The sequence below is a fragment of the Phalacrocorax aristotelis genome, chromosome 2 (assembly GCF_949628215.1).
Source record: "Phalacrocorax aristotelis chromosome 2, bGulAri2.1, whole genome shotgun sequence".
Lineage (NCBI taxonomy): Eukaryota > Metazoa > Chordata > Aves > Suliformes > Phalacrocoracidae > Phalacrocorax > Phalacrocorax aristotelis.
This window is the reverse complement of record NC_134277.1, coordinates 478,071-502,157: the sequence shown is the minus strand read 5'-3', so window position 1 is coordinate 502,157 and position 24,087 is coordinate 478,071. Positions and strand designations below refer to the sequence as shown.

The 24,087-nt window shown below is 60.8% G+C and overlaps 2 protein-coding genes across 3 annotated transcripts in view; one reads left to right on the top strand and one right to left on the bottom strand.

The window, feature by feature from the left end:
- Nucleotides 1-24,087, bottom strand: part of DHX30 (DExH-box helicase 30) — a 215,867-nt gene that overhangs the window by 167,647 nt on the left and 24,133 nt on the right. The gene's annotated exons all lie outside the window — the stretch shown is intronic.
- Nucleotides 5,392-12,991, top strand: CSPG5 (chondroitin sulfate proteoglycan 5). 2 transcript variants are annotated; one of them, XM_075082030.1, is made up of 5 exons: nt 5,392-5,587; nt 6,442-7,747; nt 8,913-9,101; nt 10,534-10,606; nt 11,139-12,423. In XM_075082030.1, the coding sequence occupies exons 1-5, from the start codon at nt 5,527-5,529 to the stop codon at nt 11,193-11,195; spliced, it is 1,686 nt and encodes a 561-aa protein (XP_074938131.1). In that variant the 5' UTR covers nt 5,392-5,526; the 3' UTR covers nt 11,196-12,423. The 2 variants fall into 2 exon arrangements, with proteins under 2 accessions (XP_074938131.1, XP_074938130.1); XM_075082029.1 differs by lacking the exon at nt 11,139-12,423 and adding an exon at nt 12,444-12,991 and having other exon boundaries at nt 5,394-5,587.

Here is a 24,087-nt window from a genome sequence, read left to right as displayed (position 1 = left end):
ACCTCTCCCACCTTTTCCCTCTGCAGCCGCAGAGGAGCATGGTTCGAAAACAGCTGCTGCAAGGGAGAGCACGAGCCAGTGGCTGCCTGGATGATGGGGTTCTGCCTCCGCCCCGAGCCCGGCTCTGCCTCTGCGACACTGAATCCTCAAGCCAAACTCACCAGCTCCCTGTGCAGGCTGGGGAGGGTTTTTGGGGCGATGCCAGCTTGCTTCTTCCCTCCGGCCAGAGGTGGGAGAGGGCCTGGAGGGCTCCAGCACCGCAGGGCACGCAGGGGTTGCGGGTCTGTCTGTCTTTACGTGGTGCTGCCAGCATCCTTCCCTGAGCTGCTCGTGCAACCCTAAACAGCTCCTGTTTCGAGGACTTTTGAATTATGGCAATTTTCAGATCAACTCTTGTGTCGGGAGCGGTTTGGTGTGTGACTGATATGTCGTGGGTGAATTTGTTCCCTGCAGAAATGGTTTGGATGATTTTGTCGGGTATTTAAGGCTGAAGGCGGTGGGGGAGCAGGGCCTGGGTGAGACTAGGCTGAAGATCAGTCTTAAATGTCGCAGCTTCCTCCAGCTATCGGTGTCACATCAGGGCTTGTCACCTCAGAGCTGTGCCCCGTGTGGTGCCAGCCCCAATCATGGGCAAAGCTGTCCTGCTAAAACCCTGCCTGGCTGAGCTGAGCTTGACCCTGGGCTCAGGCTCACCATCAGTGATGCTTTGAGAGAGGGAAGAGCTCACGTGTCCAAGGCGAGCAGTGCCCGAGCGGAGAACGCTGACCTCAACCCCGTCTGTTCAATTCAGCGTTTTCTGCAGTTGCAATTTCTTTGCACCTTCCAATACTTGTTAATTAAAAAATTGGAAAAGGGGGTGGTTGGAGGATCTCTGGTGCCTGGGCGAGGAGGGAGGGTGTCAAGCCGGCAGCCTGGCGAGAGATGACGGGAGAAACAAAAGCAGGTCAGTTCATCCTCCATTCACCATCAGCCCCCCGTTATCCCGGGGGTCTGGATGCAGCCCAGTGTGGGTCCTGGTCGGGGGGGGATGCCGTCATGCGAGCACAGGGAGAAGGCGATGCCCCCCTGCTCAGATACTGGGAAGGAGCCCAGTCTGTGCCTCCCTCCAGCCTCTGTCTGTCTGTCCCCATGGGCTCCCTGATCCTAATCCAACCTGTCGCCTGTGCCCAGAGCAGATCTGCACCTGCTCTCGGGGACGGGGTACAAAGGTGCTGGTGTGGGGCTGCCCCACGGCTGCTGGCGTGCTCCGCTAGCTGCCGGCCGGGACGTGGGGCTCAGCCAACTGCAGCCGCTGCCAGGCGTGGGGGGAGCATCGAGCAGAGTGGGGCTGGGGGGGGGGTGGGTGAGCAAAGCCCCTCCCGTGGCTTTTTGGGGACCCCAAGGCAGGGCAAGAGCCATGAGCAAGATCAGCCCCCAGCACTGGACTGGGCAGAGAAGAGATTTGGGGTGAGAGCCCTCCCCAGCTGTGTGCAACCTGCTCACATGACAGACAGACAGACGGAGCTCATGCTGTCTTCCTCCGGAAATGCCCCAAACGGGCTGCCAATGTGGCTGCATTTCATAGTCTTTTAATTCACCTTAAATATTTTGAGTAACTCCCCCAGGAAAACACGTGCCCGGCAGCAGCAGCTGGTTCTGCCCGAGAGGAGGGAGCTGCCGCTCGATTTCTTCTGCAAGGCTGAAGAGCTGTCACTGTCTGTCTGTCCTGCCACCCCTCATCCAACCCTCTGCTGTCTCTAAGACAAACCTGAGGCAGGTTTGTAGGAAAGGTGGTGAAAGCAGACTTGGGAGACAGCCCCGACACCTGCGCTGGGCTCTGCTGCTTTGTCTGGTCCTAAATGTAAGCGTGGTGATGGAGCCTGATGCGCCACGGCTCTGCCACGCTTTGCCTGGGGGGGTGGGAGGGGGAGGCTCTGAAATTCATCCCCCAGCTGGATGTCCTGGCCTGATGCGCCGCATTGAGGAGCTGAGCTCTGCCCACAGAGGGGGGCGAGACCCTCAGTCCCCCCTCACACACCCGGGTTGACGCCGGAGGGGGGCCCTGATCTGGAGCCGCTGGTGCAGGGGTGGGTGCGGAGCCTGCGCCGGAGGGGCGAAGGCATGTGGGGAGGTGGGGGCTCCTCCCATGCGAAGGTGGCCTGTAGGGAAATGCACCGTCCCCTGGGCCTGGGGGAGCAGCCAGCTGCCAGCTGGGGTGGGGGGCACTGACACCCCCTTGTCCCCAAGGATCCCGTGGCATCCAGGGCAAGGTGCCTCCTCCCCTCGGCACTCGGAACCCTGGGGTGACACTGGCTGCAGCTGGAGCTCTTGGGGGTGTCGATACCCCGAGGGGACACCATGAGCGGCCGGTTGACCACAGCCAGTGGTCCAGGTGTGGGAGAAGGGCGTCCCCTCGGTGCCAGGGCCGGGAGGCAGGGGATGGCGATGCTGCTGGGCAAGGTGCCCTGGGGCTGCGAGGTGACGTGGGCCAGAGCCACTCAACCCCACTGGTGAGGAGGAGCTGGTGCCCCAGGACGTTGGCACGGCTGTCCTGAGGGCTTGTGGAGCCTTCATCCATGGAGATGCCCAAGACCTGTGAGGCAACCTGCTCCAGGTGACCCTGTGTGAGCAGAGGTTGGCCCACGTGGGCTCCAGGGGTCCCTGCCCGCCCCACGGGCCAGGAGTCGCTGTGGGTGCTGGAAGCTCCCGTGGGCGTAGCAAGCACCAACCGCTTGGGCCTAAACACCATGAGCCATTGCTGCTACGTACCAGCACCCTGCCGCGGTGCTGGGGAAGGGCTTTGGGTGCAGGATGGGCGCTGCTACCCTGCCCCGGCTCCATCTCCCTGCCCCGCGTGTCATCCCCAGCACCATCCCCAGGATCCTGCCCGTCTTCCCTCGGCCTCTTGCTGCGATGGTGGGGACCCAGCGGAGGGACCCCAGCCCCAGGCATCGAGTGGGACCCTGATGCCTCTTCCTGACCCTTTCCCTCGGCTGTCGCAGCCATGTCCCCCCGCCCATCCCAGCGGCCCCTTGGCCGGTCCCCTTGGAAACGCATCCAGGGGCGGAAGCATGGGGAATATTAAGCAGGTGCAGCCCCTTCAATCCCCCTTTGAGCAGGGACAGAGCGGGGCTTGTTCCCAGCACGGGGAGCCCAGCCAGGCGCAGTGGCTGCTCAGGGGGAGAGGGGACCCCCAGCCCCACTATCCCCCTGCAGCCCAGCTCCCCCAGTCCCTGCAGCACCCCCTGCATGCTGCCCCTCTGCATGGGACGGGGTGACGTGGGTGAGGGGTGCACAGTGGATGCAGGGGGTGTTGCAGCTGAGCTGATGTGGGTCCTACGCAGGGGCTGGGGGGCACCGAAATGGGCTCCCCCAGGAGCACCCGCTGCTCCCTCGGCCCTGCCCTGAGCATCCTTCCCCAGCGTGGCATGTGGGATGCAGGAGCAGCCATGGCCATCACGTTCCTGCACCACCGGGAAGAGGACACACAGTGACCTTGGAAAGCCTCAGCCAGCCGGGTGCTCGCGCCAGCCCTGGGAGGATGAGGTGGCTGCAGGGTGAGCGGTGCGGGGGGCAGGGGACAGCAAAGGCACAGCCCCTCACCTGTGCACAGGTCCGGGCTGAGCCCCCCATGCAGCTCGGGGCGTCCCCAGATGTGGTTGTCCCCATCGCAACCACCACATCCCCTGCAGAGCTGGGGTTCAGGGTGGTGACGGGCTGGCTGTCCCCCGCGTTGGCGGTGGTACCCGCAGGGTTTGGGTGCTGCCCCGGCTCTGTCAGGGCCAGGAGAGAGTGCGTCCCCCTCCCCACATGGCTTCGGGCAGCACAAAGGCAGAGCCCAAGGCTGGGAGGGTCCCTCCATGCCTGTGCACACCCACGCATGCACCCATGGCCGTGGGCATGCCTGGCTCCCCGTACGTGCTTGTCCTGTGGGCCCAGCCCCAGCGTGCATGCCATGGGGCTGCCTGCCCGCTGCCTGCCCGCAGCCCCTCTGGGCTCGCCCTGGCCCCATTGCTAGGCTGGTCACGTCTGCGCAGCTTCTCCTCTCCCGGCTCTTCCCCTGCTCGATCCAGCCACTGCGTCGGCTTGGCCTCCCCACCTCGCACTGGGCCACGGTCTGGAGCAGCCCCCTGCCTGCACCCCCTGACCATCGGAGAGACCCCAGTTCACGGCACCCATGTGGACTGGTCACGGGTGGTGGAGGCCACGGTGGCACGTGGACCAGTTTGGCACTGGGAAGCGGCACCGTGGCCATGGGGCACCTGCTTGGGAGGATGAGGAGGGTCTGACCCGACACCGGGACCTTTGTCTGGGGGGGGCTGAGCGGCCGCAACCCTCCACCCTGTGCCACAGCCCCGCGGGGACCCTGGGGCAAGGGCTTCACCCCGGGGTTTTGGTGCTCTGCCCTCACCTCGCTGTTGCTGGGGGGTGGGGGAATGCCCCCAGCCTCACCAGGGCCGTGCATGAGTGGGGGGCTTGGGGTGCAGGGTGGGGGTCCCCCCACACCTGTTGAGGATGCTGGGGGCGGGCCCAGTGCAGGGACGCCCCCTCCCCATGCAGAAGCAGTTTGGGGAGGGTGTCAGCGAGGCGTCCTGGTGCTGGTGGGGTGCGGGGGGAGCGGTTTGGGAGGGGTTCAGTGAGGAGTCCCAGTGTTGGGGGGATGCTGTGGGGGGGTCGCAGTGCAGGGACATTCCCCCACGAAGGAGCAGTTTGGGGGATGGGGCTCAGCAAGAGATCTGTGTGCTGGTGGGGTTGCGGGGGGCTGCCCCCCTCCATGCAGGAGCAGGCTTGGGGGCGGGGGGGCCGGTGTCAGAGAGGGATCGCAGTGCTGGGGTGTGGTGCAGAGGGGTCCTGCTGCAGGGATGACCCCCCCCCCCCCGCACGAGCAGTTTTGGGGGGGGTCAGTGAGCGCTGCTGGTGCTTGGGGCGGGGGGTGTGTGTGCGCGCAGGGAGGGTCCTTTTGCTGGTGCAAAGATGGCCCCCCCATACAGCAGCAGACTGGGGGGGTGTCAATGAGGAATCCTAATGCTGGGCGGGGGGGCAAGGATACACGCCCACCCCCCCACCGCCGGTGCAGGAGCAGTTTGGGGGGGGGTCAGCGAGGGATCCCTGTGCTAGAGGGGTGCAGGGGGGGTCCCGGTGCAGAGATGCCCCCCCATTGAAGGAGCAGTGTTGGGGGGGGGGGGTGGGGTGTCAGCGAGGGATGCCGGTGCCGGGGGGGCGATGCTGGGGTGGGTCCTCCGGTGCTGTCTGGGGGGGGGGGCGATGCTGGGGCGGGGGGGGGGCGTCCCATTGCCGTGTCCCGGAGCCCCGGCCGGTGCTGCCGGCGGCGCCCCCGGTCCCGCGGGCGGAGCCGGTGCATCCCGCCCGCCCCCGGCCCGCCCCCCCCCCCCCCCCCCCGCCCCGCATCCCCCCTCCCCGGGCCCGGAGCGGCGGCGGCGGGAGGCGGGAGGCGGCGGCGGGCGGCGGCGGGGGGCGGCGGGGCGCGGGCGGAGCCGCTGCCGGTGCCGGCCCCGCTGGCGGAGCCCGGGGTCCCTCCATGCCGCCATGGCCCCCGCGGCTGCCCGGCCCCGCGCCCTGGCCCTGCTGCTGGCGCTCGGAGCCCTCGGTGCGTACCGGGGACCGGGGGGGGGGGGCTGCGCCCCGGGATGGGGCCGGGTCCTGCTGCGGGTCCCCGTCACCTGTGGGAGGGCGGCGGGGGGGGCCGGATCCCCACGGCGGGGCTCGGCGGTCCCGGGCAGGGGCTGCATTCCTCTGCGGGCACCCGGGGAGGGGGGGGGGAGGGGGATCCCGGTGCGGGGCTGGATCCCCCGTAAGGGGCTGGGTCCTGTTGCAGGGAGCTGCATCCCCTCCGGGGCGGGCTGGATCATCCCCTTGCGGGGGGCTGGATCCCCTGGGGGCGGGGGGGATCCCCTTGTGTATATGGGGTGCATCTGCAGGAGCCAGAGGAGGGGCTGGATCCCCTTTGCGGGGGGCTGGATCCCCTTGTGTGGATGGGTGCATTTGCAGGAGCCAGAGGAGGGGCTGGATCCCACTGCGGCGGGGGCCGGATCCCCTCGAAAGGCGGCTGGGTCCCCTTGCAGGGAGGGGTGGATCCTGCCGCGAGGGGCTGGATCCCCTTGCAGGGGAGCTGGTGGGGTCTGAGCTGGGGCAGCCCAGCTTGGGGGATGCTCTGTTGGGGGGGTGGTCGCAGAGTTGGGGGGTGATGACTGGGGCTTTCGTGGGTGGAGGGGGAGCCACGGAGCCAGGGGCTGCTGTGGGGTTTGCCCCTTCGGTCCCTGTGAGAGGCTGTAAAAGACTTGGGGTGCAGCCACCCCACCCCCCCGCAAATGGCTTGTCACGGTGGGCATGAGGTCGAGCAGGTGGAGACCCACTGGGACCCCCCCCACCCGGCCACTGTGGCCTCCCCAGGGTGCGGGGGGGGCACCTCTGACACGTCTTTCTCTCCTTGTCCCCCTCCAGCATCCGAGTGGCCCCCCCAAAACACCAGCGAGGCCGAGGGGAGAAGCTGGGAGGGCTCCCTGGAGAGCAGCCCCCCATGGTGGGACCCGGAGAGCAGAGAACCCCCGGGGGGGGCCAGCAACAGCACCAGCCCCGGGGGGGCCGCGGCGGGCGGCGAGTCCACGGCGGGATCCCAGCTAGAGCCCCCCGAGGGGGGTGCGGCCGCCACCACGGACCCGGCGGCGATGCCAGAGGGGTGTGCGGGGTGCGCCGGGGAGGGCGACGCCAGCGCTGTGCCCCCCAAAGCCGGCGCAGCGGAGGATGGCCAGGCAGCGGTGACCTGGCCCGGTGACGGGGGGACGATGGCAGTGGCACTCGGCAGCCCCGAGGAGCCGGGGAGTGGCGAGCGGCCCACGCGAGCCTCCCTGCCCAGCCCGGGGGGTGTTGGGGGGCTCACGGCCGCCCCGTCGAGCCCCCCCAGCCCAAGTCTCGCCACCGACTCAGCCGAATCCAACCTGCTGCTGGCAGCCGGGGGCTCGGCCGCGCCGCGGACCCCCTTGCTGGGCGACCCCAGCCCCGTGCCGGGTGCCGCGGGGGACTCGGGGCGTCCCCCGGAGCTCTGGGTGGCCGCATCCAGCCCGGCCCCGGCGCAGGGGGCTCGCGGCCGGACGGATCTGACCTGGCTGGAGGTGGAGGAGCCTGGCACCGCCACCCCAGGCCCGGCCGAGCTGCCCACCGACCGGACGGCCTCGGAGATCATCGACGTCGACTACTACGACTTGTTTGAGGGGGGCGAGGGGCTGGGGGGCTTCCCCGGGGGTGGCCGGGGGGCGGCTGGCTCAGTGCGGCAGCGGGAACCGGAGGGGGCAGCCACGCCGTGGGCCCTCCACGAGCTCTACGACGACTTCACGCCCTTCGATGAGGCCGATTTCTACCCCACCACCTCCTTCTACGCTGATGGGGACGAGGAGGATGAGCTGGAGGAGGATGAGGAGGAAGAGGAGGAGGAGGAAGACGGGGGGCTGGAGGACGAGAACGGCTACCGGCCGCCCACCTCAGCTGTGCCTGGTGCCCAGCCGGCACCACGGGACCCCCGACCCACCGGCCGCCGCGACACGGCCCCACCGCAGCCCTCCAGCGTCACGGGGGGCAGCCCCACGGCGCGGCCGCGGCCGGGGGAGCGGGGCCAGCCAGAGAACGGCACCGAGTGCCGGAGCGGTTACGTGCGGTACAACAGCTCCTGCCGCTCCATCTGCGACCTCGTCCCCAGCTACTGCCACAACGGCGGCCAGTGCTACCTGGTGGAGAGCCACGGGGCCTTCTGCCGGTAAGGGACAGGGACCCCAGGTCCCATGGGGAGATGGGGGGGGTGCATGTGGGGACTCCCCACCCCCCTGCACCCTGTCCCTGGGCTCTTCAACCTTGTGTACCCCATCCCTGGGCTGTCCAACTCCATGCACCCCAACTCTGGGCTCTCCATCCCCATGGACCCCCATACCCCTGTCCCTGGGCTTTTCATCCTTGTGTGCCCTGTCCCTGGGCTCTCCGTTCCCCTGCAGCCCACCTCTGGGCTCTCCATCCTTGTGCTTCTCATCCCCAGTCTTGTCTTCCCTCTGCACCCCACCTCTGGGCTCTCCATCCCCATGGACCCCAACCCTGGGCTCCACATCGCCCCATCCCTGGGCTTTTCATCCTGTGCACTCCATCCCTGGGATCTCCATTCTCCTGCACCCCATCTCTGGGCTCTTCATCCTTGTGCTTCTCACCCCCAGTCTCGTCTTCCCTCTGCACCCCACCTCGGGGCTCTCCAACTCCATGCATTTTATCCCTGGGCTCTCCAACTCCACCTACCCCACCTCTGGGCTCTCCATCGCCATGCACCCCATCTCTGGCTCTCCATCCCCATGCACCCCCTCCGGGTCCCTTTCCCCCTGCAGCCCCATCCCGCCAGGGCTCAGAGGGGCTCTCCCTGCCCCCCGAGCAGCGCCTGGACAGGAATTAGGTCAGGGCCGTGCAGCCGAGGCTCCGGGGCTGCCGCACTAATCGGCCCCGGCAGATTGCGCCCGGGGAGGGCCGACGCCGGCTGTGCCGTACGGCTCGGCACGCGCCATGCGGCTGGCGCTGAGCCCGCCTGCACGGGGGGACACGGGTGGGCGGCGTGATGGGGCCACCCCCTCCCCCCCCCCACATCCCCACTGGCCACCCCGCTCCCCACCACTGCTGGGCTGAGTGGGACGGGGAGCCACGGGTGCAGGGGACGAGTGTCACCTGGGGGGACCCCGTCCCCACTCCCGGTGTCCCCCACTGTCACCCACCTTGCTTGGCCCCAGCGTTTGGTGGGGGTCACCCCTCTCAGGGTGCCCCTTGTGGACCCATTAATCTCATCCTCTAAAATTGCCCCGATTACAGATGCTGGATTCCCCCAAGGATGCTCTGTGGGATGGGGACACGCTTTTTGGGGCGGGGGGGTCTCTAACTGCCTCCCCTTGCAGGTGCAACACGCAGGACTACACATGGCACAAGGGCACGCGCTGCGAGGCCATCGTCACCGACTTCCAAGTGATGTGCGTGGCTGTGGGCTCGGCTGCTCTTGTAGTGCTGCTGCTCTTCATGCTCACCGTCTTCTTCGCCAAGAAGCTCTACCTGCTCAAGACGGAGAACAGCAAACTGCGCAAGACCAAGTGAGTGGCATCGGGGCAGGAGTTGCACCCCCAAAACTGCCCCAAATCGCTCTGGGGTGGCACCTCGCTAGCCACAGCCACTTGGTCTCAGCTCCCAGCGGTGGCACAGGTGCTGGATGCAGTCCCGTCCTTGCACAGTGTCATCGAGACCCCCCCACCCCGGTGCCGATGGGGACAAGGTGACAGTGGGTGGGAAAGCTCCTGGAGGCGGGTGCCCTGCGGGGACGTGGCTTGTGGTTCCAGCTCCGTGTTTAATCCTTTAAAGCTGCTCCTGACTGGCACCAGTTAATCTGCTGCACTGGTAGCTGGGGCCACCGGCTGGGCTTGCCACACTGCCCAGGGGCCACCAGAGATGGTCCCCACTGCGTCCGCGAGGACAGGGCTGGGGGGTGACAGGGGAGGGTTGGGGTCACCCCCACCCTGCCCCAGCAGTTGCTGCCCACCTCCCTGGAGCCGGGGAAGAGAAAGCTCTCCCAGCCTGGGTCTCTAATGAGCTGTTAATTAATGTTTGGAAGTGCCAAGTGTAATTAGCAGCAAAGCTCTGTGCCAGCCCATGGGTCTCCCTCTCTGGCCCAGCGGCTCCTGCCTGCCCCGGGCTGCCCTCAGCGCTCCCCTGCCTACGCCTGCCTGCACCTTCCCAGAGATGGGGCTATTTAGTCCCAAATCGCCAGATCTGGAGCTGTGTCACCCCAAAAAAACCCAGCTCTGGGGGCATTTAGCACCCCAAAATGCCAGAGCTGGGGTCATGTAGCCCCAAATTCCCAGAACTGTGTACATTTAGCTCCCAAACCCTAGATTTGGAGGCTTTTAGCCCCAAAACTCCATCCCTTGGGACATTTAACCCCCGAACCCCTAGACCTGGGGGAATTTACCCCAAACCTCCAACTCCGGAGACATTCAGCCCCTCAGATCCTCAGAGCTAGGGGTATGGATCCCCAAACCCCCAGAGCTGGGGATATTTAGCCCCTAAATCCCCGTATGTGGGGGCATTTGGCCCTCAAACCTCCAACCCTGGGCATATGTATTCCCAAACCCCCACAGCTAGAGATATTTACCCCCGCAAGTCTCCAGATCTGGGGGCATTTAGCCCCAAATCCCCACAGACAAGGGTATTTAGCCCCAAATCTACAAGCTGGGGACATTTAGCCCCCAAATCCTAGATATGGGGACATTTAGCCCCCCAAAACCCCAGAGCTGAGGGCATTTAGCCCAAGCCCCCACATCTGGGAGCATTTCACCCCCAAACCCTCACATCTGGGGGTATTTATCCCCAAACCTCCATCCCTGGGGACATTTAGCCTCCAGACCTCCAGCACTGGCAGCATTTACCCCTGCCCCAGCACTGGGTTCGCCCCAAAATGCGGCTGGGGGTGCGGGGAGTACTCAGCAATGTCCCCAGTCTCACCGCCGTGTTCTCCTCGCCCTCCGGCAGATACCGCACCCCATCCGAGCTGCACAACGACAACTTCTCCCTCTCCACCATCGCCGAGGGCTCCCACCCAAATGTAAGGAGGCTTCGTGGCACCATCCCCTCCCCTGGCTCCCGCTTGATGTCCTACCCTTGTCCGTCTGTCTGGTAACGTTTCGTCTGTCCCCCCGCTCATGGCCCCGGCACTGCCTGGGTGACGTCTCTCTGCACCCTCCTGTCCCCACCCTGCCATGGCCACCGCACCGGGCCCGAGCCAGGCACGGGGTTGGTGTCGCCCCGCTCTCCCCCTGCCCCGTTCCCCTCCTGCCCGTGTGGCACCCCGGGGAACCACCATCCAGAGTTGCCTGGCGGCTTTGGCTCCGTGTGCGGCTGGCAGGGGTGGCTGTGCCGGTGTTTTCAGGGAGGGGACAGCTGGTGCCGTATGGCTCCCGCAGACGATGCTCTCCGGCTGGGGCATCGCTGGGGCCGGACCGGCAGACGACGGCCGGTAGGGACGGGCGATGCTGGAGGATGAAACGCCCCGGGATGCTGCTGGCGTGGTCAGGGTGCGGCCGCCTGCATCCCCCCGGGGCTGCCCTTCCAACCTCCTGTCTTTCAAATCAAAACAGAGAGAAGCGAAGGGCTTTGCTGAGCGCGAGCCGAAGGAGGAGCGTAGGTCCCTCTAGCCTTTGCCTTAGCTCAGAGCCGGTTTTCCCCGTCTTTCGACCGCCTGTAGCAGCCGTAGCGTCTGCCACCGCTCGGCCCAGCTGCCCTGGCAGGAGGCTCCCGGAGCCAGCTCGCTCCCCACTGCAGAGAGGATGAACCTTGGGATGAATTCGGTGCCGCTCCCTGGCATCTCGCCGGGGTCTGACCTGTCCCTCATCCCCTCTGGGATGCGGAGGGCTCGGTCCCACTGTGGCACGTGGTGCCTGGGATGCAGCACACCGAGGATGCGGAGGGGATGGCGTGGCCAACACCCCTGGGAAAGGGGCTTTTGGGGACATGCGGTGCAGCCCCTCCGCCGGGCGATGGAGCTCGGTGCCCCGGCAGCGGAGCCCATCCCGCAGGGTTTGCCGCGGAGCCGATGGCACAAGCCGGACCAGCCGGGCCCCGCTCACAGGGTCACTGCCCAGAAGATGGAGGTTTCCTGTCCTCGTAGAGGCACAGATGCGTGACACCGGCTCTTGGGTGTCTCCATCCACCTGCTGCTTGCTGTGCGGCACCGGGAGCACCGCAACCACGGGTGCCTCACCGCCACGGCCCCAGGGCTCATCCTGCCCCGCCAGCACTGACGGCGACGCCGGGACCATCCGGGCACAGACGTTACCCAACGCAGCCAGAGCTTGGCGCCGGTGCTGGGGGGCACGCTCTCCCCATGGATGCGGGACAAATTTGGGGTGCAGCCTAGTGCTGGGGTGGGGGAGGAATCTCCCAGCTGCCATGGTGGGACATCAGGAAGAGGCATCCCTGGCTTTGCCGCTGGTGGATCCGGCCAGCGGCACAGCGGGGCCGGCTGTACACTAACGAACCTCAATAAATCCAACCCCTCGGGCCTCCTGCCAAGCGCCGCTCGCTCGGGGAGTTGCTAATTGGTGTGGGGGGATGATGAGATGAGCTGGGCTGGAAATGGGAAGAGAAACGGGGTGGTGGTGGGGGAGCTGGAAAGGTGGCAGGTGGGATGGCTCCCATGGCCAGCGCGGCTCTTGGGTGCTGCTGGTGAGCGGCTTTGGGTGCTGGAGACACCCCAAGGTGGGGAACGACACAGTGGGTCTGCAGGGGTGCCTGCACGGAGGCAGGGCCCGAATCGGGACCCTGCGTTGCCGGCGTGGACGTCGGTGCTGTCACCCACTCCCAGCTGTGCATCACCCACCCTCATCACGCTGGTGGCCCCCACAGCACAGCCGTCTCCTGACCTCCCCCATCTTTCCTGGCAGGACGACCCCAGCGCTCCCCACAAGCTGCAGGACTCCCTGAAATCCTGCCTGAAGGACGAGGAGCCGTTTAACATCCACAACTCGACGTCGCCCAAGCACGACGGCGGCAAAGGGGAGCAGGACGGCGGCGAGCTCAACTGTCTGCAGAACAACCTGACGTGAGCAGGGGAGGAGGAGGAGGCGAGAGCGGGAGCCAGCCCTCCCATCCCCTGCTGTACAAATCTTCTCCTCCCCGTCCGGTATCTCTTTTTCCCGCTCCGTGGCATGCTTTGGTGTGTTTTGTACAGAGGAAAACAAAAAAAAGAGTTAATAATAATACAAAGTCGAAGGCTGTAAATAGCCTTTGGCTGCGTCGTGTTGTGGGGGTGTTTGGTTTGTGCTCCGTGTTTATCGCTTGGGCTAGTTCAGCGCTGTGATTTCTAAACCTTTGCCGTTCTGCAACTGACTTTTTTTGTACTTTTACCCCACTTTTTTTGAAATACAAGTAAAAACAACAACAACAAAAAAAGGGAAGATCTTGAAATAAAACTTTTTTTTTTTTTTTTTTTAAGTTAAGCCTCTTGCCGGTGCCTGCGATCTCCTGACACAGACACAGCAGGTCCTCAGTCCCTGCTCCCCCAGGGTCCCATCTCACCGCCCTCCCCTCCGGCCGCAGCTCCGTCCCACTTCCCACAGGAGCCTTCCAGAGACGGATTCACCCACGAGCCAAAACTTGCGGCTCCTCGGGAGAGAGGAAATGAAGCAATTAAGCAACATACAATATTAAGTGTGCCGAGCATTAGGGATGCAGCCGGCGATCTCCCCGGGGCAGGTAGGAGCTAAAGCCGCAGCTCAGCGTGTTTTAGACATTCCCGATGCTTTCCACAAGCTGCTAAATAATTAATTCCCAGCTCACTCGGGGAGATTAAAAACTGAGGGGTGATGGCGGGAGGCGGCAGACAATCCCCAGGGCTGCGCAAAGCGGAGCAAGAGGCTGGCCAGCACCGTCGGGGCTTCAGTTTTGCTGTTCCCCTTCCAGCAGAGCTGTACGAGTAAAACCTGGTTAAAGCACCGGGGCAGCACGGCTGCAGCAACAAAGGATGGCTGGGGCAAAGTCGAGGGTGGAGAGCGATGTGCTGGGGGAGCAGGAGCAGAGAGGAGCTGCTGATGCCTGAGAAAGCCCCATGGAAAGGCGAGCTGTCCCCGGCACGGGCAGGAGCTGGGTGTGAGCTTCCCGTGGGACTGGGCAGGAGGGAAAGGGAGCTGGAGTGGGATGAGTGTCGCTATGAGAGGAGGGAGAAGGACCCGTGCTTGCATACAAGGACCAGTTACGGGCATGCGTAAGGAAGGGGATGTTGGAGGTGATTGGGAATGATGTAGGGCTGCAGGGGAGAAATGCCTGCGGAGCCGTGGGGAAGAGGAGGGAAGGGGCGCCACAGGGATGGGGGAGGCCACCCCTCGTCTCCGGCTGCCCTCGGAGGAAGTCGACAGGGCTGGATGCAGGGAGACGCGGGGTGGGATGGGGCGGCCAAGGAGTGAGTCCAATTGGCGAACGTGCAGCTGCATGGTGGGCTCTGGAAACTCTCCACTCCTTGCTGGGATCCTTCCTGACGGTGCCTGCGGGTCCAGACGGACACTGCCTGGGGAGAGAAGAAAATCTTTGCAGGGAAGAAGCAGCCGGCATAATGCTGGTCTCTTGACTGGACAGAGAAACCTCATCCCTGTTCTGCTGGCCAGCAGCAGGCGGGTCTCGTGTCTGGGATGGGGCTGCCTTCACCCTTTGGGTGATTTGGGGAAGCAGCTGTCCCTGCCACTCCCCTTCTGCTTGGTGGTGAGGCTGGCATGGCACAGCCCCTCCACCATGCTGCCGGCATGGCATGGTCCGGCACAGCCCGTCTGTCCCAGCACAGCCCATCCATCCTGGCACAGCCCATCTGTCCCTGTACAGCCCATCCAGCCCAGCATGCCCCATCCATCCCGGCACAGCCCATCCATCCTGGCACAGCCCATCTGTCCCTGTACAGCCCATCCAGCCCAGCATGCCCCATCCATCCCGGCACAGCCCATCCATCCTGGCACGGCCCATCCATCCCGGCACAGCCCATCCATCCCGGCACAGCCCACCTGTCCCTGTGCAGCCCATCCATCCCAGCACGCCCCGTCCAGCCCAGCACAGCCTTTCCATCCCAGTACAGCCCATCCATCCCGGCACAGCCCATCCATCCTGGCATGGCCCATCCATCCCGGCACAGCCCGTCCATCCCGGCACAGCCCACCTGTCCCTGTGCAGCCCATCCATCCCAGCACGCCCCGTCCAGCCCAGCACAGCCTTTCCATCCCAGTACAGCCCATCCATCCCGGCACAGCCCATCCATCCTGGCATGGCCCATCCATCACGGATCTGCCCCGGCTCGACAGAGGTGCCCACCTCAGGTGCCTCCCAGGTGGGCAAAGTGGCAACCGGGGTTGCTTGTCCTTTGCCATCCGTTTTTCAGCCTTTCAGAGGAGCCCAACACGTGGCCAAGGTGTGGTGGGCAGCAGGGGACCAGCCTCTGCGCAAAGCCAGGGTGGTAACCCCTCGGTGGTGACCCCCTGTTTAAGAACAGCGAGGGGTGGGCCCAAGGAGGAGGCGAGGGGACGGGTGTCATCCCCTCTCGGCTGCAGCTGCTCACCCACACAGGCTGTCGGGGCTTACTGGGATTCAAGGCAAAACTGGGTCACAGGGCTTTAAGCAGGTCTAAGGATGCTCCTGGCCATAATACACATGTTAAGAGAGATGGGGGAATTCGTCCCCCTGTCCCTCTGCTCTGGGGTATTGGTCTGACCCCCATAATTCCCCTCCTTGCCATGCCCCCTGCTTCAGACCCTACTCACCTACCTGGTGCGCTCCTGTTTCCTGCAGGAAGACGCAACCTCCGCTCCCCATCTTGCTCCAGCCGGCCACGAGCCACGGAGCCCCGGCGCTCTGGGGTCCGCGTCCCTCGATGTGCCGTGGTTCTCCCCCCCCAGTGACGGCGCACCCCCAGCCTGCGGGCTCTCCTCCTGCTCTGGCTTTGCCGGGGCACCGAAGGAGGGAGGAGCGCGGTTTGCACGCGCGGGTGCGTCGGGATGGAGGGGACAGCCAGGGTTACCCTGGGGGCCGGGCTCCCCGTCAGCACCTCGTCTGACACGGGGAGAGCAGGGGGGACGGCAAAGAGCATCCACCATGTGCTGCACCAGTCACCGGAACTGATTTCATGGGCCCTGCTGAGGAGCTTGCCTCCCAGCCAGCAAAGCAACGCATGGGCTTTAATCAGACGCCTAATGACTTTGAAACGGCGAGGTTGTGGACAGCTATTAAATTTAATTGCTTGGTTAGTTTGCTGGGAGGAGAGGTGGCCTTTTGTGGCTGGGCAAGGGCTGGCACGGGACACTGGGTGCGAAGGGAAGGGAATTGGCGTTGGTACCAGGTCTGTCCTCCTCGCTCCGTCGTCCTCTTTTCTCTCGCAGACACATGACAAGATTAGAGCCCTGACCCCGAGACAAGGAGCCTTTCTTCCTTTTGACGAGCTCCGGCTGCCTGAAACAAAACAGCCAGAGTCCCGGTTCACCGGCCGAGCCCTGGCTGGGAGAGCGAGGGAGGGAGAAGGGGTCGGCGCAGCGGCTCTGCGGTCCCCGGCAGGCTGTGCACACCCCGAGCCACGCTCAACGTCCTCGGTGCGGGACGCTGCTCCTTCCGGGCCCAGGGTTTGGCCGTCCTTCCCTGGGAGCTTACCCTGGGAGCGGAGGCCGGGGTTTTATTCGATACCTGAAGCTGGTGGGGTGGGATCTCTGTGCCCATGTCCTCTCCAGCGCCGTCCCTTTGCTGGCTTGGGTTTACACACGCCGAGCGCGGCCGTGGCCGTCATTGTGGGGTGCTGGCACCCACCATGCTGGCAGAGGCACCCACGTCACCCTACCTGCGGCCCCAGGTGCCGCCACCCCACCACAAACCCACCTCCTGTTGGCTCACCGGACCATGCCAGCGTGGCCACACCGTGTCTTCCCCATGCACCCTTTTAAACACCCCGACGTGGTTTCCTTGCCTGAGAGCTGGCCCCGCAGCCCCAGCAGCTCCCCTGGACTTTGGGGAATGTTTGGGAGACGAGGCTGGCCGCCTCCTTTCCCCTTGGTTGGTGCTTACCTGACCCACGTCCTCCACCACGGTACAGTCTGGCTCCCGCTGACTGGAGCTGCAGCCCAGACACGCTCCAGTCGTACACGTGGTCAGATGAATCCCACCCTTGCTGTCCCACCTCCAGCCTCCCAGGATCAGGGGTAAGGAGGGTCAGGCTTGCGGGAGCATTCCCAAACCCTCCTGGACCATCCTCCAGCACAGGACCGCTGCACGGGGAGCTCAGGATGCTTCCTGGTGGTCCACAGGCATATTTGGGAGGAGAAATGTCCTGTAGGTCACTGTGGGGAGCTTGTGGGAGCATCTCTGCTGACATCCAGGTCTCCCCACCATCGTTGGGCTGCCTCCTGGCTCGTAGAAGCCCTTAACTGGTATTTGTACAGCCCGAAAGCGCTGGGATCTCAGTATTTAGCGATGGGGAATACCAATTACTCCATTATTCTCAGTCTCACTGTAACAGGGAGCAAATCGAGTATTAAACTGACTGTACGTTGGATTTAAAGAGAGAGAAAAGCAAAATCCTCTTAGCTTGGTAAACTGTGAAATGCTCAGTGTGGGAAAGAACAGCTGGGCATGCATTCGCCAACGCTAGCGAAGCTCCGGGGATGGCTCCAACCGCAGGAGCCCCCGTTCGTCACTGCTTCGTGCCATGCTGGCCAGCGCACGGGTTGGGTTAGCTGGTTTTGCTGGGAGAGGAAGAGAGCAGGGCGCAGGCAGCCCAGCACGCTTGCAGGCAGCGACGGGCATCAGCCGCCGGAGGCTGATTTGAAACATAAAGGCAGGAGGCGAGTTGGCCAAGACTGAGCGTGGAGTGACCAAGCTCGCAACCCTCACGAAGGGATGCGGAAGAAAAGGGAAATAAAGACAAGGGACCCTGAGACCCTTTGAGAACCGGTAAGATTGCGTGGGAGGCACGTTTAAAGGTGAAAGGAGTTAAGGAAACTGGCAGTTCTTCAAAGAACCAATGCAAACAGCGAGCATAGAAGCCATCCCAATAGGAATCATAGCAGGAACCAGCTTGGCTACATCGCAAGCTCCTCACTGACCTCAGGCTGAAGGAAAAACATTTACAAAGTGGGAACTAGGTCAAATTACTAAGGCCAGTTATAAGAGTAGCGTGTGGGGAAACATCAGAAAGGCCAAAGCACAAATTGAGATGGAAATAGCGAGCATCATTAAGAGGAAGAAGAAAAGACCGCACCAGTGGGAGGAGAAGGAGCAAGGGAGCCTTGGTCCAGACCCAGTGAAGAAAGGAAGGCTGCTGACAAAGGAGGCTGAGAATTCAAGGGTTTCACTTTTTTTATTTTAAAAAAATGCAAAACAGTCTTTAAAAATGCCAACTGCAAGCAGATGCCTACCACAATAAATAAGATGGTCTGCTCTCCACCAAGAGAGTGTTAATTGCAATAAATAAGAATACTAAATAGCGTACACAGATCGGTCAGGTATTTTCTGAACGTCATCCTCTGGTGTTCCGAAAACCAGTTTAAAGCCACCTCAGACCTATTAGGTAGCACAAGGGTTGGCTAAGGTTTTGCAAGATGAAGTCCAGTTTGAGATGCGCCACTTCAGGAGACATGCAGCCCATGGGAAAAGGTTCAGGGGAAGCAAGAAGAAAGATGAGCGATCCAGAAAAGAGAGCCTCTAAGGGGTGGGGTGGGCAGTGGGGAGAACTGAAGACCAAGGGAGACATGAGAACAGTCTCAAAGGATGTAAAAGCCTTTCAAAAAGGCTGGGAATAACCAAGATCTGTGGTGGCACATCAGAAGAACCCCCAAAAAATCCCCAGTGAACTTCAAATGATGAACTTCAGAAATATTTCCTAACTGTAAGGAGGAAGAACATCAAGGACGGGCTGCTGGGGGAGGACGGGCAGCTCTCCTTGTAGGGGTCATCAAGACCAGGTTAGTTGTGTCTCGGTGTGACAAGAATTGCTGACTCCCCAGTATTTCTTGATTCAGGAGTATCACTCAGATTTCTGTATACAATTTGCATGTATTAAATGAATCAGAAGCCATTCTGCAGAATAACCTAGGAGTCTCAGTCCTGAATGAAGATCTTTTGCTAGGTGCTACCAAAATGCAGCATGAAAATACGGTTCTTGCTTTGGAGAGCTCAGAATTTAACTGCAAGGCAAGAGACAGCAGATGGAGACAATCTGTTGGGTAGAGGAGTACAAAAAAACCAGTGAGACAATCCTGGCTGGCATGGCAGACAGCGGGGTTTCGCACAAGACGAGCCAAACTTGCTGGGGTTTTGTGCAGACGTTGGAAAAGAGGAGATTTCAGGACGGGTTTGGGAGATGAGGACATTCTTCTGCAGCTTTAGAGCTCTAGTTTCTGGGTGGTGACTCAGGCCAGGGCTGGATGTGGAGCAGAGAAGCTGATCTCTGAAGCTGTCTGTATCATCCTCAGGCTGCTGAGAGGCTGTCGTACATGAGGTCGGCAGGAATGAGAGGGGAGGAAAAAAGGAGCCGTGGGAGCACTCTGTGAGCTCCCCTCGTTGGGAGGACGAGAAGGAAGTGCTGCAGAAGGGGTGGTCAGAGAGGCAAGAAGAAAAGCAGGATGGGGCAAAATGAGGAACAGCCAGAAGAGGGTACGAAGCGTGAAGGACGAGGGGATGACGGCAGATGGGAAGGGCAGGGGATGTGGCAGAGAGCGGTGTCTTTAGAGAGCCAAACACCTGCACCTGGGAGAGGAGAAGGACAGCATTTTCCATTTTCTCTGCCTGCTTTGATCCCATTTTCCTCGCAACCATCCTCAGGATCTCGGCAGTTCCCCGCTGAGACAACCCTGCCGCCAGGTCCCTGCTGGTTTCAGCATGTTTCCCAGGGATTCTTCAGTTTCTGCTGGAAAAGGCCTGGAGATCCCTCGTGAAAAGCCAGCAGGCATTTTGCTTCAAAACAGTAAAACAAATTTTAAAGGTGACCTGAAAATTGGATCAAAACTCTTTTTTCTCCTCTCCTTGCTTTATGAATGCAGTAAATTATTCTTCACGGCCACGGGCAGTCAGCAAACCAGCCACGGTTAAATGTAGCAAAGGATGCTTAGTTTCGCCATTAGCAGCAAGTGTGTAACGTGGGGATAATGAGGCGCTGGAAAGAAATGCCACGAGAGGGTGCAGAGTCATCATCGCTGGGGGTTTGTAAGAGCAGGTTGGACAAACATCTGTCAAGAAAGGTTTAAGCTGAGCTGATTTTGCCTGGCGGCAGGTGTTGCTCTATCTGCACGACCTCTCCAGGCCCCTCCAGTCTTATGCTCGTTGATCGTGTGATGCTTCTGCTTTTTTCTCATGAGAAATGTCAGGCCCGCTCTTCCGCCCCTCTGCAAAACAGGTTTATGTGCTTCATCTTCAAGGTGGGCTGGCAGAATGGTAATTCTTAGTTTTCTCCTACATTTTAAATAGCTGCTACGTACACAGAGGGATATACATGAATCTACCTACACAAATAGGCAAAAAGTAAGATTTGAAAAGGGAAAGAATAAAAATCATTGCCCTTCCTACCTATTTTCTCTATTCGCCTTGTGTTTCTTCTGCCCCAGTCGTATCAGTCCCCCATAAAATCTTCCAGGACGACGAATGCCCAGACGTGAGACTAACCCCACCCTGAGGTGTGTATCTGGCTTCATGCAACCAGTGGGAGGAGAAGGTAAAAGAGGGAGGCGTACGCACTGATGCCGTTTTTCTTTTGCAAGTGTCTTTTAAAGGCAGTTCAGGTGTCCTGGGGGTTTTACTGTGTCCTCAGGCACCTACATTCATATCTATTTTCCCTGTCTCCTCCCTGGTGCTTTGTCCCTGCTGCCCAGCCCAAAGCATTCCACGATTCTGTGATCTGCGGCCTTGGGGAATCACGGACTAGAGGCTTTGTAAATAAATACCTGTGGGATTCTGTTTCCCAACCACTGCCAAGCTAAAGGAGACAGGAACGCGGAAGCCAAAGCTCCTCGCTCCCCGGGTGCTGCTTGGCTGATTTACGCTCTGTGTTTCTGAGCCAGTCCCCGAGGAAGACAGCGAGGTCCTGCGTCGGGCAGGGCAACACCTCACCCCCACTTCCAGCGGGCACGGGGGAGATCTGCTGGCTGCTGAAAGCGGGAAGAGCGGCTCCAAACACAACCTCAGGCAGCGATGGTTGATATCAGGAGTTGCACGTAACCAGCTCTGGTGTTTTGCTGCTCATTCGCAAAGCCTAGACAAGCTGGGAAAAAATAAGTCAGGTGTCCGCATGGCTAGCGTGACAAAAAAAAAAAGCAGTTTTCCCCTAGTTTCGCTATAGAAAAGAGGTGCTGTTAGCGGCAGAGGGGCGAGGACCCAGGTTACGGCCGGGTGAGCGGAGGGACGTGTTTGAGGAACAGTGACAATGGCAGGAGCAGGCAGCAGCCGCCTCCGCAGAACAGCCCTGCCTCTCGCGCCGGGCTCCGGGCTCCCTTTCTCCACTGGCTGTCGCAGGGAGGGACCCGCTGGCTTAGAAATTCTTTTCAAAGTCTGGCGCTTGCATTTCTTGAGAGAAATTCGGCACCTGGTTCAGCTCACCCATTATTCCTTCCAGCTGCTTTTTGCCATGTCAGGGCCGGAGCATTGAGCGGGCTGAATTTATCCCCCGAGCACAAGCTGAGTTAAAGGGACAACTTGCCCATTTCTTTTCTTACCCGGCCATTGACTCAGCCCAACATCTGCTCTCTTATTAACCTCCTCTGGCCTCAAAGCACTAATGATCTTTTATGACTGAAAGCATTGCTGAAGCATTTAGCATTCTATCAGCAACAACGGAGTTATTTGAAGACGAGAAAACCCTCCCACTTTGGTACGCTCCTTTTGCTGTGGTGTAATTTGATTTGTGCGTTAAAATCCAAAGGGACGGGAGTATCCCGGATAGCTCAGCAGTAACGCAGGCTCCTCTGTCGCCAGGAACGGGTAATCAAAGGAGGTAAATCAAAGCATGTTAACCCTAAAAATCGTTTTCCAAGCGCTCACACCAAGAAGCCCGGTGCTTTTAGTTAACCTTCCCTGCCACGCTCTTGGGAATTAACGCTGCAAGATTAATTGCTTTGATTTGTTCAGTTGTTTTGGGGTTTTTTTTCCTACTCTTGGTCACGAATTGCTTTTTACCCACCGGTCTGACATCGCAGAGGAGCTTAATTGTAAGCAGCATTGTTACCTATGGATGCCATATGGCTCCACTATGCAACACTCACAAGGTTTGCTGCATTGTAAATACCACAAATAAGCACGAAGCAGATGGGAGGGAAGGGGCAACAGTTTCAACAGCAAAATTCTCGCTGCCTTTGCACAGCAACAAGTCATGAAATGTGAGAAAGAATATATTAAGAAGGACAAGAGGTGTTTTGAGAGATGCAGCTGTATTTTGCCCGCGGTTTTGGTCCCCTTCCCACTGCAAGGAGAAAAAGAGAGGATTTTACATTTCATTTACAAGGCATTTAGGGCTCTGTGGCTCATGAACGAGCTGGAAGGAAAGTGCCACAGAGAGAAATGCGGCAGTGCAGACAAAAGGTGGGCTGAAAACGGCATATTCGCTAGCATACGAATGCAGCCGTACAGAGGGCTCCCAGGTAGGAACACCTCCAGGTTCATCTCCGCCTGTGAACTCCCTTTGCTGTCGTCTGCATCGCAGAATGGGGCTCTGCAGGCAAACCACGTGAACTAGGAGGCCAGGAGCCAGAGCCAGACTATTTCAAAGGTCAGTGAAGGAATTAAGGCTCTGGCTGCACCACAGAGCAGGGACTGAGCTGGTTACCGGACTCCCTGAGACCAGACCCAGGTTCCCAGCTCTGTGAAAGGGTAGGAAAACAAAAGCAAAGTGATTCGGACTTTTAAAGAAGCTTTCAGCTAAAGCTTTTACAGAAATCAAGCCATCAAAGGGTAAGAGAGGAAGTCCTTTCACAGCTAAATAAGTGGTTAAAAGACAGGAAGCAAAGGGCTGACACAAATGATCGGTTTCTGCAACCAAGAGAGATTACAGACAGGGTACCTCAGGGTCTGTGCTGGGACCTGGCTCACGCAGCATACTCTGAAGAAGGGACGGAGAACGGGATGATAAGTTTTACAGATGATACACGTATCAACGTAGGAAATGAAGAGCAAAGAACAGCTGCAATGGCTCAACCCAATATCCATACAGCCCACCATGTTTTCTACAAGTTGTCCTCACCAGAAGGCCAGGGAAGACCGGGGCCAAGGCAAGCACTGCACGTGTTCCCACAGCTCTTCTCCCAGGCCCCAGTAATTCCCAGCTCAGGGACTTCCCGAGCAGGGTGTGGCCCTCAGGAGGTCTCTCTTCCACGGACTTGTCCCCTTCTCCTACTGATTCACACTCCTAAACAAACAGAAACCTTCAGTAGTGATAATTTGTGGTTCTGAGGAGGCTCACGCTAACCTACGCACGTGCCTCCTCTCTCTTGCTCGGCGCTTGCCATGTATTAGCATCGTTTGATGCCCCCTAATGCTCACAGCGGATGAGACAGTGAAAGGCTGGTGCGCCTTCTCTCCAGGCCCCTTGGCACATCCAGGGGTCCAGCACGTCTCTGCTCAGCGGGGCAATCCTCGTTCTACACTATGAAAATCAAAGGTTACAAAAGCTTAGATGGAGCAATGAAACGGAAAGTTGAATTCAGTGCGGCAAAAAATGCAAATTCAGGCACATAAGCAAAAATAATACTAAATGATGTGGATTTTTGTGGTTACAGGCTGTAAATTTGCTGTTACTACCCAGCTGCTAGCTGGGAACTGCTGTGGCTTGTTCTTTGGGAGTACTAAATGAATGCTCAGCAGCACTTACATGTGCTAATAGTGTATTGGGAAATATTAAGGTAATAATAGACCCCCTCCCAAATGTCCCACTGTCCTGTGGCATATTTGTAGAATCATAGAACGGTTTGGGTTGGAAGGGACCTTCCAAGGCCATCCAGTCCAACCCCCTGCCATGAGCAGGGACATCTCCCACTAGATCAGGTGCTCAGAGCCCCGGCCAGCCTGACCTTGGGTGTTTCCCGGGATGGGGCATCTCCCACCTCTCTGGGCAACCTGGGCCAGCGCCTCACCACCCTCAGAGTAAAGAATTTCTTCCTTATATCCAGCCTAAATCTCCCCTCCTTTAGTTTAACACCATCACCCCTTGGCCTGTCACAACAGGCCTTGCTAAAGAGGTCGCCCCCACCCTTCCCACAGCCCCCCTTTAAGCACTGGGAGGCCGCAACAAGGTCTCCCCGCAGCTTCTCTCCCCCAGGCTGCACAACCCCAGCTCTCCCAGCCCGGCCTCGCAGCAGAGGGGCTCCAGCCCCCGGAGCATTTCTGTGCCCCCTCTGGCCCCGCTCCAACAGCCCCGTGTCTGTCCCGTGCTGAGGAGCCCCGAGCTGGAGGCGGCGCTGCAGGGGGGTCTCACAGAGCGGGGCAGAGGGGCAGGACCCCCTCCCTCGCCCTGCTGCCTGCGCTGCTGGGGATGCAGCCCAGGGCATGGCTGGCTCTCTGGGCTGTGAGCGCACATGGCCGGCTCGTGTC